Source organism: Crinia signifera, chromosome 9, assembly GCF_055691185.1.
Source record: "Crinia signifera chromosome 9, ASM5569118v1, whole genome shotgun sequence".
Lineage (NCBI taxonomy): Eukaryota > Metazoa > Chordata > Amphibia > Anura > Myobatrachidae > Crinia > Crinia signifera.
In genome coordinates, this window is record NC_139225.1 from 133,798,963 (window position 1) to 133,816,589 (window position 17,627).

Genomic DNA, 17,627 nt, shown 5'->3' on the forward strand with positions numbered 1-17,627 from the left:
TCTACCGTATATATTACAGATGAGTGGTTCAGTTCCCTTGGAAACCAAAACCACCCAAACTTCCCATTTCCAGGGACTACCGAGCCCAGCTTTTAGTATTTCCTTCCAGGCACAGATATGAGATTGAAGCAAAAACATTATCCTCCTGGCGCGGGATCACCCGAGTTTTGGACTTGATGAAAGCCCCTCCCTTGTGGTTCGGGCACCGTATGGAGAGGTGGAGGCAGGCTACAGTGTGATTAAGGGCAACTGTGACTGTCAATAACCCTTTGAGTACCAAGTGAATTTGTCGGTACTCTTTACCTAGAAGGGCGGCCATCGCATGCACTAAAAAATCGCATGCGATGCGACCGACGCGATGCCCGCGATTTCCCATAGGGAACAATGTTAAATGTCCCAATTGACCCGATTTTCCTGTTCAATGTCTCAATTGACCCGATTTTCCATAGGAAACAATGTTAAATGGCCCACAGAGGCCAAATAGGCACCCTGAAGTGTGAAATGGCCCCCACAATTGTTAACGCCACTCCACGATCAACGTCAACCCGAAGCGTGGCGAGCGGCGGCGGTACGCGTCCTACGACTTTTTCATACCCCCACTATCCACGTCGGCGAGCCCCGCGAGGGGACGTGGACACCTTCACAGGTATACGCGTCCCCTCGCGGGCTTCACAGCTGTCCGCGTCCCCTTAGGGGACTCGCTGCGCTCGCCACGCTTCGGGCTCGGTGGCTCACTGCGCTCGCCACACTTTCTATTCTCAACTCCACGCCGACGTGGATAGTGGGGGTATGAAAAGGTCGTAGGACGCGTACCGCCGCCGCTCGCCACGCTTCGGGTTCACGTTGATCGTGGGGTGGCGTTAACAATTGTGGGGGCCATTTCACACTTCAGGGTGCCTATTTGGCCTCTGTGGGCCATTTAACATTGTTTCCTATGGAAAATCGGGTCAATTGAGACATTGAATAGGAAAATCGGGTCAATTGGGACATTTAACATTGTTCCCTATGGGAAATCGCGGGCATCGCGACGGTCGCATCGCATCCGATTTTTTGGTCGCATGCGATGCGACCGACGCGATTTTTTTTTTTACTAACGATGCCCACGATGAAAATCGTGGGCGCCCTTCTAGGTAAAGAGTACCAATTTGTCAATTTTTATTCATCATAATGACCTGTAATGTTTACCTTACAGTATATAGGAAATATGAAAAAATTTTACACAACATTTTTTATTTGAATTTATATAACAAATGTGAGCGACACTGGCATTTTTTTTGTGTGGCTATTTTGCACATCTCTCACAGAACCTTGGCACTCAAAGGGTTAAAAGCTGTGGAAACACTCAGCGTCATTAGCAGCGGCTGTATATATGTTATCATGCATGTAATATATGTGCTGTGTCGGTCCCCCGGGAGCCAGAATAAGTCATCTGCACATGTGCCGAGGCCGTGTACTACAGCGCTCACCTTGCCCTGTGCTAGGTGCAACCCCCCCCCCCTCCTGCAACCTTCCGCCAACAACCCTAACTGAATCAAGCCCCTAGCGTGAGAGGCAGCCCCTGCATCACAGCACTTCCTATATAGGTGCACACACTTATTCATACACAGACAAACAAGTATCGCACCGCATGAAACTGATCAGCCCAAGCTACCAACGTAGTTTTGTCTTCCCCAGTTGCGAATAAGTTGCTGGGACCACAGCCACAGTCTCTGAGGACACATCTGTGTATAGTGCTACAGATAGATCATGGACTGGTGGTAGGTCTCCAGAGAGGGGTACCTGTGCTGTTGGACTGACGGATGGACCAGTGCTGAACCCAAACTCTTCGGAAACAGGGGAACGCACATAGCAGCTGGAGGATGACTCGCTGGTGACGATGGTGATGTGTTTTGGTAACATTTCCTTCTGGCTGTTAGAAGATGATTCGCTGTCTGTGGTGGGAAGCTGGGAGAGGAAAGGGTCAGTCAGCAATATATACATATAAATCACATGACCGGGGTCATGTGATCAGTACAGAATGATCTGGCCACTGATTGCCAGCCAAACCGGGATTAGTGGAATAATAATGGAGTCACGGATAAACTTACTGGTATGTCATCTTCCAATGCCCGCGCTTGTTCCCGAGAGGAAGAGGAGGATGAAGAGGATGTTGAATGTGACAAAGACCCTGTAAAGGGAAAATAATTGAGCAATCCGATTATAACCTGGCGGGAGATCAGGACCCCTGTAACCAGATATTCAGATAATCATTTGTACAAGGATTCCACCGAAGGAAGAAGCGGTTCCGGTTATAGATCTGTAGGGCCAGATGTATCAAGCTTCAAAAGTGATAGAATAGAGAGTGATAAACAGCCAGCCAATCAGCTCCTACCTGTCATGTCACAGACTGTGTTTGAAAAATATCAGGCAGGAGCTGATTGGCTGGCTGTTTATCACTCTCCATTTTATCACTTTTGAAGCTTGATAAATCTGGCCCACAGTGTCTAGATAGACCGCCAATGGGTCTACCCCAAAAAGTTGACATGCAATAGGTCAACAGGTTAAAAAAGGTCAGCAAGGTGAAAAGATGGACATGAAAACATTGCCATGCAATAGGTCTTCACAGTCAAAATGACGACACAAAAAAGGTAGACACATGATAAGGTCGACATAAGTTTTTCATGGTTTTTTTACACCCAATTTTTTTTTTTAACTCATGTCGACCTTTTTTCGTGTGACTACCCTTTGACCCTGTCGACTTATTGCGTGATGATCTTTCTGGGGTAGACCTATTGACTGTCTATCTAGACACTGCGGGGTAAATTTACTAAGATGGGAGTTCTATTGAAGATGGGATGTTGCCCATAGCAACCGATCAGATTCTAATCATTTATTTGGCACCTTAGAAGATAATAGATAGTATCTGATTGGTTGCCCATAGCAACAGCCCATCTGAATTAGAAATCCCATTTCAGTAAATTTCCCCGGTCTATCTAATAATCCACACGTAGTAAGAAGGACCCATTTCCCCTCATGATCCATCACATCGGATCACAACGAACAGCGGACAGCGTTTATAACAGGTGAACCCCTGTATTAGTGATACCCGATGTGTTTTCTGCTGCGCATGAGCCACACCAGAAGTGTCCTCATTTTGTTCGCACATAGGGCCTGATTCAGGATCAGTTATAATAATGGCATGCTACGCGAGCCATCCTTTGCGATCACAGCCAGCGAGGCCATTCACAAGTTGATTGACAGGTGCCAGACGTTTGGGGGCATAACGCCAGTGTGTTCTGGGAGTGCTTCAGAAAATGCAGGCCCCTCCCCCAGCCTTTGGGAGGGAGGGGCGCTGACATCATCAGCAGTCCTGATCTCCCCACAGCCATTGCAGCACCGAATAAGTCTCAGCTTCCGCGGCGCTGCACACGATGTTTGAATGAATGTCCCCCTCTTGGCACAGCTACGATTGTATTTGCAGCCGTGCACATGGGCAAGATGTCAGCGTTTACCTGATTGCTGGGCTCTTAACACTTGAAGCCCAGCGATCAGGTCTGAATCGGGCCCTTGGGCTCTACGGGCCCCCTGGAGAAATCTCTGATGGGCCTCTGATGCACCAACCCCACCTCTAATGTCAGGTTCCAGACTGTGCACTTGTATCTATTAGAGGGTCAGTTACCTGCTCCAGCAAGTACGTGTACTCTCCAATGGTTGCCAAGCCTCTGTGGTGGCAGGTTATAACCTTTCAGTATATATACGGCATACTGTAACATAGCACAATAAGTGTCATTGCGAACCTTCCACCAGTTCTTCCATAGCAGCCTGCACACTCTTCTCAAACGTCACTGCGTCTGCCGGACTCTGGAAGGTCAGCCCAAACTTGTTCTCCTCGACTTTCCAGTGGTGGAAGATGGGGTTGGCTTTATTGTACACTAGACCCTTTTTCAGGACACATTCTAGGATAGTCTGTGGAGAAGACATGAAGACACTACTTACCCACCAGTACTCTACAGTAACTGCAGTGCCACCTGGTGGATGGAAGTGGTAATGAACCACCCATGCTGTAATTTTTATTGTATTGTTGAGAGGAGAACACTTGGTTCAACACTGAGAACCAGGGTACAGATGAGACCCTTTATACAAGGACACCTGGATCTCTGCCTTCCCACCTACAATCTGCATAGCTGACTTGTATATGCAGTATATATGGACTGGCAGATATTGAGCGTACACACTAATCAATTTTACAAACGATATCGCTTAGCTCCTTTCTTCCCAAATTCCTTCATATTACGGCTATTCAATTATGCGTGAGTTGGGTTCCAAGAGCCATTCTCAAGGTGAACTCGCGGTACTTATGTAATATCTGGGTTCCCGTTTTTCTTATGAGACCGCGTCCCCTCGCAGGGCTCGCTGCACTTGCCACGCTTCAGGCACGGTGGCTCGCCGCGCTCTCCACACTATATAAAATCAACTCTATGCGTAGTTGGATAGTAGGGGGTATGAAAAAATGGGGTGCATTTAACATGGGAGCCCAGATAATACATAAGTACCGGCAACTGGAAGTTTCCAATTAGTTTAGCTGGGCCAATAATTATGGTTATAATTATTTGTGGTGAAAAAGAAAATGGCCTATTTGCCCAAACTCAACTTTTTAAATGTTTAATTTAAATATATATTTATATATCAAATTTAATAAGAGTATTTATTTAAACAAACAATAATTCCTTTTTTTTATTTATTTTTTATTAATTAATGAAGTACATCAAATTACCTTTTTTCTACTCTTTCTTTGCATGTTTTCATTTTCTTCGTTCCTACGAATTTTTGTTTTTTATCGTTTATTTAAAAAAAAAAAAAAGAATGACCATTTAACACCTTTTAATAATCTCTATGGTCCTTCTACCTCAGTTGTCACTTTTTTGGGGTCCCGCAAGGCAAGTCATACGTTCCCTCAGGAGTATTTGTTACGCTATGTGCACAGGACCGAAGCCCTGTGGTCAATGTGGAGAAATTGACTTGTTTCAGGTGACATGCGAGTAATGTGGACCATACATCTACTGGCCGATACCCCCATGCCGATCCAATCCACTGATCGGTGAGCCAATGATTGTCGAATTATCGGGGAATCAGCAATATCCAGCTTGTTACAAATCCCTGACTCATCAGGGTACATTGACTAAGATGGGAGTTCTAGTGAAGATGGGATGTTGTCCAAAGCAACCAATAAGATTATACTTTTTAGTTATTTATCACCTTCTAGAAGATAATAGATAGAATCTGATTGGTTGCTATGGGCAACATCCCATCTTCAATAGAACTCCCATCTTAGTACATTTACCCCACCGATTCTGATAATTTTGGAGTCGTAATTGGCACATAATTGGCCAACCATGTTGGGTTTTGATAATCTCAGACCCAAGCATCGGGAGAACAGGGAAATGCACCATTACACCGCTGATGTAAGTTCCCATGGGCGTGGATCATTTGGTCTACAGCAAGTTGGTTGACAGTCATTAGGTCGACACCATTAGGTCAACATGGGTCTAGGTCGACATGGGACAAAGTCGACATGGGTCTAGGTTGACATGGGTTTAGGTCGACAGGTCAATAGGTCAACACAATCATTAGGTGGACAGACAAGAGGTCGACATGGGGTTTTTCACTGTTTTTGACCCGAATGTCGACACAGTCGACATGGACACAGTTTCCAGTGCACCTCATCCCCTCGCATTGCTCACCATGCTTCGGGCACACTATTTTATTCTCTCACCACGCCCTAGTTGATGGTAGGGCATGAAATACCGCCTGTCGGCACATGTCGGCTGAAAAATCAGTGAAACACCCCATGTCCACCTTTTGACTGTCGACTTAATGCTTGTGTCGACCTAACCTGTCGACCAAAACCCACGTTGACCTAGAGCCATGTCGACCTAGAATCATGTTGACCTATACCCATGTCGACCTAACGGTGTCAACCTAATGATTGTCGACCAACTTGCTGTAGACCCAATGACCGTATCCCGTTCCCATTAAAATTTTTTGGAATTATACCTCCATTTCCTATTTTGATCGCAATAATGTCACTAGTTGTAACTAGCTTGTGTATTTGTGATATCGGGGTCAACGTATTAAGCCTTGGCGAGAAATAAAGGGAGGAATTCAATTATCAGCAGTCATTTAGCCTCGATGCTGGCACTTATCGGGGATGTTTTAGCGACCCCCTGAGGTCCTGAAAAACAAAATCCCCGATAAGTGCCATTTTTTCAAAAGCGAACAGGTCCAGAAACTTATACTGGTTCCTGGATTTTTTTTTTTTCCAGACAGAAAAACTGGCTTCAACGGAATTACCCCCAACAATCCATTGGGCAAAAAATTTCATTTTTTCCCCAACAAAAATGTTTTCATGCACAATTGATGATGATGATGATGATGATGATGGGGGTTATAATTGTAAAAAGACGTGTAGTGTGCAAAGTTGACAAGTAAACCTGAACATCCCCCATTATTCCTGGTCCCAGTGACTATACAAGAGGGTTCACGTGGAAATAAAGGTAATTATGAGGTTGAATGTGATGATGAGGGATAATATGGTGGGGCAACGTCTTCTGATACCTATACATTCCATATGACAGTGATACGTACGGTCTGATCTCTCAGCCTTTCCCCGCGAATAAGGTAGTCTCGTTGGTGGGAGGTGTCCGGTCTTCGCACCTTGCAGATCATTACGTGACTTAGACCTCCTCCTCCCATAGGCACCCAGCCACCGCTAGAGTCGTCTCTGGACATCACCACTGCTCGGACCCTCACGATGTAACTAAAACAGCAAAGAACAAAGCAAAAGCCTTATTGGTACAGGGAATATACATAGCAGGCGGGAAGGGGGCAGGCAGGGGGAACGCCCAGCATTTTATGGGCGTTCCCACAAAAACGCTGGGCATACCCCTGCGGACTCAGGTATGCAGATGCCTACTTGGGGTGGGTGGCTGACATCACATGACATCATCGCCGCCCCGAATTCGGAGATCAGCAGCCATCTGAATAGTAAGTATTGACTTACTTTTCAGACCATTGAATAATTTCTCCCCTGTTCGGCCACTTGCGAGGTTCGGTTGGGCGGCGTTTACCTGTTCGCTAGAGAACAGGTCTGAATCAGACCCAAAGGGCGAAATGTAATAGGGTGCGATTTTTTAGACATGTGCGATTTTTGTTCAAAAACGGCCGAAATCGCACATTTTCCGAAAATCGCACATTTAATAGGTTGCAAATCGCGGTAAAAAATCGCACTTTTTACCGCGAAATCGCACTTTTAGAAGTGCGATTTTTTAGACACATTTCAAATCGCATCCAGATGTTTTCCCATTATAAAGTATACAACTCGCAAATGTAATAGGGTGCGATTTTTGGTAAATGTTACCAAAAATCACAAAAAAAATAGACCAGGTTCTGACAGGCGACTTTGACAGAACCATGCACAGATCATTGAGATCTGTGCATGGTCCTGTTAATAAAAATGTGTAAAAGTGTTTTTATTAAAAAAAAAACGGCGTGGGGTCCCCCCTCCTAAGCATAACCAGCCCCGGGCTCATTGAGCCGGACCTGGTTCCAAAAATACGGGGGGACAAAAAGCATAGGGTCCCCCGTATTTCTGAAACCAGCCCCGGACTCTTGGACCGGTCCTGGTTCCAAAAATACGGGGGACAAAAAATCTGGGGGTCCCCCGTATTTTGAAACCAGCACTGGGCTCCAACAGCCCGCGGTGTCATGCCACAGCCGGGGGACACTTTTTATACAAGGTCCCCCGGCCAAAACATGAGCACCGTGGCTGGTCAGCCTTGGACGGGGTACCTGGAGGAGTGGGGACCCCCCCAATAAAGGGGTCCCCCCCCCAGGCTTCACCCGTCCAGGGCTGAAGCCCGGGGCTGTCACCGGCGTCCGTGGCCAGTGGACGCCGGCCTGATAGGGTTAAATCGATCATACGTTACATTGCTTTATACCGGAGAACTACAAGTGCCAGCAGACCTCCCCCGCATGCTGGGACTTGGAGAACCACAAGTCCCAGCATGCGGGGCATTAATGGGCCCGCTGGGACTTGTAGTCCACCTGTAAAAAGAATGTTTATAAAAAACACACACACAGAGAAGTAAAAGTTTATTACACACACACACCTCACTTTTACACCAGCGTTACTTACCATTCCTGGATCCAGCGCTGGTCTGGCTGCTTCACAGCCGGCTCCCCCCGCACTGACAGGCAGCGGGGAGAACCGGATTTCTCCGTTGCCTCTAACAGCTTCTGTAGCGCTGTCCCAGTGCTACAGAGTCTGAGAGCGCGATTGGCCGATACGTCTCCATGGAGACGCATAGCTCAGTCCTGATTGGCTGAGCTATGCGTCTCCATGGAGACGCATAGCTCAGCCAATCGCGCTCTCAGCCTCTGTAGCACTGGGACAGCGCTACAGAAGCTGTTAGAGGCAACGGAGAAAGCCGGTTCTCCCCGCTGCCTGTCAGTGCGGGGGGAGCCGGCTGTGAAGCAGCCAGACCAGCGCTGGATCCAGGAATGGTAAGTAACGCTGGTGTAAAAGTGAGGTGTGTGTGTAATAAACTTTTACTTCTCTGTGTGTGTGTTTTTTATAAACATTCTTTTTACAGGTGGACTACAAGTCCCAGCGGGCCCGTTAATGCCCCGCATGCTGGGACTTGTGGTTCTCCAAGTCCCAGCATGCGGGGGAGGTCTGCTGGCACTTGTAGTTCTCCAGTATAAAGCAATGTAACGTATGATCGATTTAACCCTATCAGGCCGGCGTCCACTGGCCACGGACGCCGGTGACAGCCCCGGGCTTCAGCCCTGGACGGGTGAAGCCTGGGGGGGGGGGGACTCCTTTATTGGGGGGGTCCCCACTCCTCCAGGTACCCCGTCCAAGGCTGACCAGCCACGGTGCTCATGTTTTGGCCGGGGGACCTTGTATAAAAAGTGTCCCCCGGCTGTGGCATGACACCGCGGGCTGTTGGAGCCCGGTGCTGGTTTCAAAATACGGGGGACCCCCAGATTTTTTGTCCCCCGTATTTTTGGAACCAGGTCCGGATCAATGAGCCCGGGGCTGGTTATGCTTAGGAGGGGGGACCCCACGCCGTTTTTTTTTAAACTTTTTTTTTTTAGCACAAAATCGCATTTATGAAAATGCGCACATTTTCATGACTGAAAATGCGCACATTTTCATGACTAAAAATCGCCCGAAATCGCGGCAAATCGCAATTTTTTGCCGCAAATTCGCATCTCATTACATATGCGAATTCGCGGCAAAAAATGCGATTTTTAAAGGTGCGATTTGGTGCGATTTTTTTTTAGTCTCAAAAATCGCACCCTATTACATTTCGCCCAAAGTGTGGTCTAGCAGTGTTCTCTACCTGCCTCTCTGCCTACAGCTAGACAGTGAATGGCTTTCAGCATGCTGATTGGTGCATGGCTGGAGCTATCTCCCAATCAGAGTGCAGCATTCTCTACCAGCCTCTGAGCCTGCAGCCAGAGAGGGAATGGCTTTCAGCATGCTGATTGGTGGATGGCTATCAACCTATCAGAATACTTAAAGCCATTCGCTGTATGGAAGCATGTACAGTAGAGAGGCGGTGCAGGCCCGAAGAAAGGGGCATGCTATGACATTTTTAAAGGCGTATGGATGTCTAGGGGACCAAATGCATTACTTTGCCTCTTGCCTTCAATGCTGTTAAGGGAGCCGGCGCATCTCTGTGACAGGACCACCACCACTCATACGCTTGGTCCATATTTGTCATCATTATCAGTGTGCATTTGCATCAGCACTATGGGCCTTATTCTAGTTCACTCTTTCTGACAAAATCCTTCTTAGATGGACAAAACCATGTGCACTGCAGGTGGGGCAGATGTTACTTGTGAAGAGAGAATTAGATTTGGGTGGAGTTTTCCTTCAAAGTGAGATCTATATTTTAGTGTAAAAATAAAGCAGTCAGTATTTTCCCTGCACAGAAACAAAATAACTCACCCAAATCTAATTATCTTTGCACATGTTACATCTGCCCCCCTGCAGTGCACATGGTTTTGTCCATTTGAGAAGGAATTTGCCTCTGAGAGTGAACCAGAATAAGGCCCTATGTTTGCTGCAAAAGAAGGGGTAAATGGGAGTTAATTTCAAAATGGGATGTTGCCCATAGCAACCAATCAGAATCTACTTATTTATTTAGCAGCTACTAGAAGATAATAGATAGAACCTGATTGGTTGCCCGTAGCAACATCCCAACTTCAATAGAACTCCCATCTTAGTAAATAAACCCTGAAGTGTCTGAAAACAGGCGTAATAACACGTACAGACTAGAGATGTGCAGGTTCGGATTTACTCGGATTTACCCGGAACTCAAAACGGGATCTTATAGGCTATCGGCTGTCACAAAATTTGGAGTCAATAGCTGATAGCCAATAAGTAAATCCAGATAAATCCGAGTAAATCGGAACCTGCACATCTCTAGTACAGACCCCTCTCTGTAGCCTGCCACACCATCCCTCAAATTAGCCTATATGCCTATATGAGCCACCAGTGCTCGTATTTGCATATGCCCAGCTCTGGGGTATGTACGATGTGGTACAGTAGGTTGGCATAAATTTGGTCTACAGACAATAAGTGGAAACACAATACTGCCGACAGGTAATAGTTCCACTGGGTCAATAGGTTGACAAGTCAAAGGTAGGCAGTATTATATGTCGACATGTACAAAGGTCAACAGGTTCACACGTTACCATGCTCGTGGACTGTGACTAGTAATAGTCAATGACAAGCGCAGCAGTAGCGGAGTGAGGCACCATACCCGTAGCTGTGCGCATCCTTCCCACACCAATCACCACGTGCGACTCCCTGACGGCTGGCACAATTCCCGCCACCATGCACGTGCCTCTACTTAGCTCCTGCGGCTTATAGAAACGCATTGAGAGACGTTATTACAGCTTGGCTTTCCGAGCCGCGGGTGCACATTTTGAGCAACAGACGGGAACGAGCCATGGCAATCGGAGATAGATGAGCGGGGCTACATATGTACATGGTTAATAAATGATATTTCCTGTAGATAATTATAGGGGCAATTCAGACCTAATCGCACAGGTCCGAATTTGTCCATGTCCCCGGCGGTGGGGATCTGAGCATGCGCAGAGTCACTGCGTTTACCTGCTCTCTAGGCAGATAAATATACGCAGGCCGCATATATTATCCACAGTTCACTTTTTATTCACTCTAATGAGTTAATTAATAGAGATTACAACCATTTCTACTGAATATAACCTTAGAACTTGCAAAAAACACACAAATCAATGGAATTTGTTAATAAGTAATTAAACAAAGCAGAAGGCAAAATAGTAAATTGTGTTTTACCGGGCGGAGGGAGCAGGGGGGGGGGGAGGGTGCAGGGAACCATGGAGTCGGGCAGGGGCAGCGTGCCAACTCCAGCGGCAGGAGCAATGGATCACTTAATAAAAAAAGCCCATACAAATGAATAGGCAGCCTTTGAGTGGCTGAGACCTCTCTCAGCCAATCAGTGGCTGCCCAATCATTTGTATGGGCTCTTTTTTAAAGTGCTCCACTGCTCCCGCCGCTGGCGCGCTGCCTGGCTCAGTCCCCCTTAGGACAAGTCGGACTAGTGTATGGGGCCTTTAGACTGAGCTCAGAGAGCTCCTTACCAAACCTCCTGCTGACCAAGCACCATGGATGTTGTCCTACATTTGTCACAAAACAGGGTTTGGTAGTGCTGCCCTGCCAGGCAATCCCTTATCTCAGCGGTTCCCAAACTTTTTTGAATCACAGCACACAAGAGCATCAAAATATTTTCAAGGCACCCCGAGGCCAAATGCTTCTTATCAAGAAATTCAGAAAAAAAATATTAAATTAAGTGCATTGTGTCACAGTTATCTGGTGGGGGACAGGATTTGCTTCTGTTTGTCCACATATATTATGATTGGCAGCCACTAGCACTGGTTTTGCCTGGTACATTGACCATAAATAATATGAATTGATCCTGGTCCACCAACCCAAGGCACCCCTGCAAGTGTCCTGAGGCACCCCAGGGTGCCTAGGCACACAGTTTGGGAACCACTGCCTTATCTGCTCAGAAGAAGCACTTAAACCTGGCGCTTGTAGGATTAAATCAATAACAAGCAGCTGGAAATAACTGCAGAGACCATCAACCTCTGAAGCATAGTTACCTCCCCTCCTGCATTCTGCAGGAGACTCCCTGATATAGCAGCAATCTCCCTCTCTCCCTCATTAGTCTAGCAATCTCCCTCATGTCACCTAGCCCACATTACACTGTTACATCATAGTTACCTCCCCTCCTGCATTCTGCAGGAGACTCCCTGACATAGCAGCAATCTCCCTCTCTCCCTCATTAGTCTAGCAATCTCCCTCATTAGTCTAGCAATCTCCCACATTACACTGTTACATCATAGTTACCTCCCCTCCTGCATTCTGCAGGAGACTCCCTGATATAGCAGCAATCTCCCTCATTAGTCTAGCAATCTCCCTCATGTCACCTAGCCCACATTACACTGTTACATCATAGTTACCTCCCCTCCTGCATTCTGCAGGAGACTCCCTGACATAGCAGTAATCTCCCTCTCTCCCTCATTAGTCTAGCAATCTCCCTCATGTCACCTAGCCCACATTACACTGTTACACCATAGTTACCCCCCCCCTGCATTCTGCAGGAGACTCCCTGACATAACAGCAATCTCCCTCTCTCCCTCATTAGTCTAGCAATCTCCCTCATGTCACCCAGCCCACATTACACTGTTACATTTTTTTGGGAAAAAGGATTGAGAGACAGATACATTTACATTAAATCATTAGCGCCATTTCCCAGCACTTTACCAAGTATAGTATCTCTTACTAACTGCTTTGGGGCTCATCTACATTTGGATATAAGTCATTTTAGAAGATTCCTCTCAGATGTAGCAGTACACACCCACGCTTCTAGGTGCCACGTTCACAGCTTCATGTGTCTATTCATGTATTCAAGCGTGTTTACAGCATCCGCTGGCTCTGCGGCCATTACAATCTCCATTTGGTCCTACAGTGCTGGAGTTTCCCTCCAAGCCTAGACAGTCTGAGTCAGCTGGCAAATCTGGACCCAGTGACCACACACTCTATGGACAGCTGATACTCATGGCCAATCACCATGCAGCCAGGGGTATAAAGCCAGTCCTCCAGCACTGAGTAATTGACATCTATAGCACCTCCTGAGTAGCTGCACCGTTGCTGTCATTGTAAACCAGGTAGCTGTCCTGCAGTGCTCTGCTCATTGGTTTAATCCCGGTAAACTGCACTTCTGTCTACTCAACGCTTCAATCACGATCACTCTGCTCATTGGTTCAATCCCGTTAACCTGCACTACTGTTTGCTCATTGGTTCAGTCCCAGTAACCTGCACTGCTGTTTGCTCATTGGTTCAATCCCGGTAACCTGCGCTGCTGTGCTCTGTTCATCGGCTCATTTCCGTAACCTGCACTGCTATCCGCTCACTGGTTCAATCCTGGTAACCTGCACTCCTGTGCTCTTCTCATCGGTTCAATTCCGGTAACCTGCACTGCTGTCTATTCATCGGTTCTATCTAGGGTGGCCAATCCCGGGATCGGGATCGGTGGGATCCCGGGATTTGGCCCCCAAAACGCCGGGATTTCAATCCCAGGATTGGAGTTTCCAATCCCGGGATTTCGGGATTAGATTGCGCATGTCCCATGTGCTGCTATGCAATATTCATATCTCCCGCTGGCTGGACCACTAGCCAATGGTCTCATTCCTAAAAACAGGTCTTGGTGATCATGAATAGGCCACATACAGAAATCATCTGACTGGACATTAGCATCAGGTCAGAATTGTTCAATGCTTTTCTTATATATATTAGAGAGAGATATCCTGATTGGACATTATTAGAAAAATGGGATCAGTCAGTGCTAGGTCTTTATATCTTACATAGAGCGTACTGGAAGCTGCGGGAGGCTTCTGATTTCTAGAGTAGCCATCTGCTGCCTTGGATGGGTAAGTGACTCTCCCACATTTATTTATTTATTGTATTTATTAACAGTTTCTTATATAGTGCAGCATATTCCATTGTGCTTTACAAAAGGAGACAGTGATACAACAAACAGGGTATTTACAGACAGTCAAAAGGTAGGAGGGCCTTGCTCGCAAGCTTACAATCTATAGGGAAATAGGCATTGATACATAAGGACAGATACTGTAATCTTATTGCATTAATTCCACCAGAATGCAAAGGTTGCTGGTGTGCTGTAAGATACGGTGACACAGCAGTTTGGCCAGGGGTCAGGTGAATGGAAAATGTGAAAAAGAAAGAGTGGATATGTGTGGACTGTACAGTGGGGATGTGATTGGATGGGAACGGTATATGAAGGTTAAGTGGATGATTCTGGAATTTGATAAGCCTGTCTGAAGAGGTGAGTTTTCAGGGAACGCTTATAGGTTTGGAGACTGGGGGAGAGTCTTATTGTGCTTGGGAGGGAATTCCACATAGTGAAAGCAGTTCAAAGAAAGTCCCGCAATTGGGAATGGGGGGGGGGAGTAATAAGTGTGGATGACAGACACAGATCTTGTGAGGAGCGTAGAGGTCAGGTTGGAAGATATTTTGAGATAAGAGATATCCTTCCCTTTAAAGCAGGTAGGATGATGAATGAAGCAGAGAAAACTTGCAAAGGAAGTGGGGATAAAATATAGGGCCTGTAAAGCAGCAATTTGTGCCCATTTTGGGGGCAGGGACTGGAGACAGTTTGGCCCTGCCATCCAAACTGACATGCTGCATCTTTTCTCCGGGCTTTTTCCAGAGAGGACACAAAGAAAGCAGATAAAGGCCCATACACAGGGGGTGATTCCAGGCTATTGCTAAGCTATCTGACTAGATCACTTAGAAACTAAGCATGGATCATGCCGAATGTATACCACCCAGCAACGACGATGCGCTTGGCTAGAGTTTGACTGCATGCATATGGCCAGTGTTCTCCCCAGAGATTGCTCAGCACAGATTGCTCAGTACACATCACATGTGCCTAGCATGTGTGCCAGCAATGTGTACTAAGCAATCCGTGCTTAAGCACATCGCTCAGCACGCGGGGCTCATGTCGCCCCGTGTGTATGGGCCTTTAGTATGATATACTGTATAGTAGAGAGATCTGACCGGTCATTATTATCAGGATGTTATCAGGCAGCGCCGGGTCTCTGTATCTAGTATAGAGAGATCTCCTGACCTGTCATTATTATCATGACGGGATCAGGCAGCGCCGGCTCTGTATCTAATATAGAGAAATCTCCTGACCGGTCATTATTATCAGGATGGGATCAGTCAGTGCCGGGTCTCTGTATCTAATATAGAGAAATCTCCTGACCGGTCATTATTATCATGACAGGATCAGGCAGCGCCGGCTCTGTATCTAATATAGAGAGATCACCTGACCGGTCATTATTATCAGGAAGGGATCAGGCAGCGTTGGGATCTCCCGACCGGTCATTATTATCAGGACGGGATCAGGCAGCACCGGGTCTCTGTATCTAATATAGAGGGATCTCCTGACCTGTCATTATTATCAGGACAGGATCAGGCAGCGCCGGGTCTCTGTATCTAATATAGAGGGATCTCCTGACCATTCATTATTATCAGGACGGGATCAGACATTTCCTGATCTCTGTATCAAATATAGAGAGATCTCCTGACCGGTCACTATTATCAGGTCCGGATCAGGCAGCACCGGGTCTCTGTATCTAATATAGAGAGATCTCCTGACCGGTCATTATTATCAGGACGGGATCAGGCAGCGCCGGGTCTCTGTATCTAATATAGAGAGATCTCCTGACCAATCATTATTATCAGGACGGGATCAGGCAGTGCCGGGTCTCTGTATCTAATATAGAGAGATCTCCTGACCGGTCAATATTATCAGGACGGGATCAGGCAACGTCGGGTCTCTGTATCTAATATAGAGAGATCTCCTGACCGGTCACTATTATCAGGATGGGATCAGGCAGCACCGGGTCTCTGTATCTAATATAGAGAGATCTCCTGACCGGTCATTATTATCAGGACGGGATAAGGCAACGTTGGGTCTCTGTATCTAATATAGAGAGATCTCCTGACCGGTCATTATTATCAGGAAGGGATCAGGCAGCGCCGGGTCTCTGTATCTAATATAGAGAGATCTCCCGACCGGTCATTATTATCAGGATGGGATCAGGCAGCGCCGGGTCTCTGTATCTGATATAGAGGGATCTCCTGACCGGTCATTATTATCAGGAAGGGATCAGGCAGCACCGGGTCTCTGTATCTAATTTAGAGAGATCTCCTGACCGGTCATTATTATCAGGACAGGATCAGGCAGCGTCGGGTCTCTGTATCTAATATAGAGAGATCTCCTGACCGTTCATTATTATCAGGATGGGATCAGGCAGTGCCGGGTCTCTGTATCTAATATAGAGAGATCTCCTGTCTGGTCATTATTATCGAGACGGGATCAGGCAGCGCCGGCTCTGTATCTAATATAGAGGGATCTCCTGACCTGTCATTATTATCAGGACAGGATCAGGCAGCGCCGGGTCTCTGTATCTAATATAGAGGGATCTCCTGACCATTCATTATTATCAGGACGGGATCAGGCAGCCCCGGGTCTCTGTATCTAATATAGAGAGATCTCCTGACCGGTCATTATTATCAGGACGGGATCTGACAGCGCCGGGTCCCTGTATCTAATATAGAGAGATCTCCTGACCGGTCATTATTATCAGGATGGGATCAGACATTTCCTGATCTCTGTATCAAATATAGAGAGATCTCCTGACTGGTCATTATTATCAGGAAGGGATCAGGCAGCGTTGGGATCTCCTGACTGGTCATTATTATCAGGTCCGGATCAGGCAGCACCGGGTCTCTGTATCTAATATAGAGAGATCTCCTGACCGGTCATTATTATCAGGACGGGATCAGGCAGTGCTGGGTCTCTGTATCTAATATAGAGAGATCTCCTGACCAATCATTATTATCAGGACGGGATCAGGCAGCACCGGGTCTCTGTATCTAATATAGAGAGATCTCCTGACCAATCATTATTATCAGGACGGGATCAGGCAGTGCCGGGTCTCTGTATCTAATATAGAGAGATCTCCTGACCGGTCAATATTATCAGGATGGGATCAGGCAGCGCCGGGTCTCTGTATCTGATATAGAGGGATCTCCTGACCGGTCATTATTATCAGGAAGGGATCAGGCAGCATTGGGATCTCCCGACCGGTCATTATTATCAGGACGGGATCAGGCAGCGCCGGGTCTCTGTATCTAATTTAGAGAGATCTCCTGACCGGTCATTATTATCAGGACAGGATCAGGCAGCGTCGGGTCTCTGTATCTAATATAGAGAGATCTCCTGACCGTTCATTATTATCAGGATGGGATCAGGCAGTGCCGGGTCTCTGTATCTAATATAGAGAGATCTCCTGTCTGGTCATTATTATCGAGACGGGATCAGGCAGCGCCGGCTCTGTATCTAATATAGAGAGATCTCCTGTCTGGTCATTATTATCAGGACGGGATCAGGCAGCGCCGGGTCTCTGAATCTAGAATAGAGGGATCTCCTGACCGG

At 47.0% G+C, this 17,627-nt stretch overlaps 1 protein-coding gene across 4 annotated transcripts in view; it reads right to left on the reverse strand.

Moving 5' to 3' along the window:
- Positions 1-17,627, reverse strand: part of LOC146036088 (sprouty-related, EVH1 domain-containing protein 2-like) — a 34,666-nt gene that overhangs the window by 10,673 nt on the left and 6,366 nt on the right. For 2 of the 4 annotated variants that reach the window (XM_083159874.1, XM_083159873.1), the window contains exons 2-5: positions 6,625-6,796; positions 3,777-3,945; positions 2,088-2,167; positions 1,780-1,944 (exon numbers count right to left, since the gene is read on the reverse strand). In XM_083159874.1, the coding sequence (XP_083016000.1) occupies positions 1,780-1,944; positions 2,088-2,167; positions 3,777-3,945; positions 6,625-6,796 (586 nt within the window). Of the gene's footprint in view, positions 1-1,779; positions 1,945-2,087; positions 2,168-3,776; positions 3,946-6,624; positions 6,797-10,746; positions 10,961-17,627 lie in introns of those variants that run through there. The other 2 variants (XM_083159875.1, XM_083159876.1) reach the window with 2 other exon arrangements.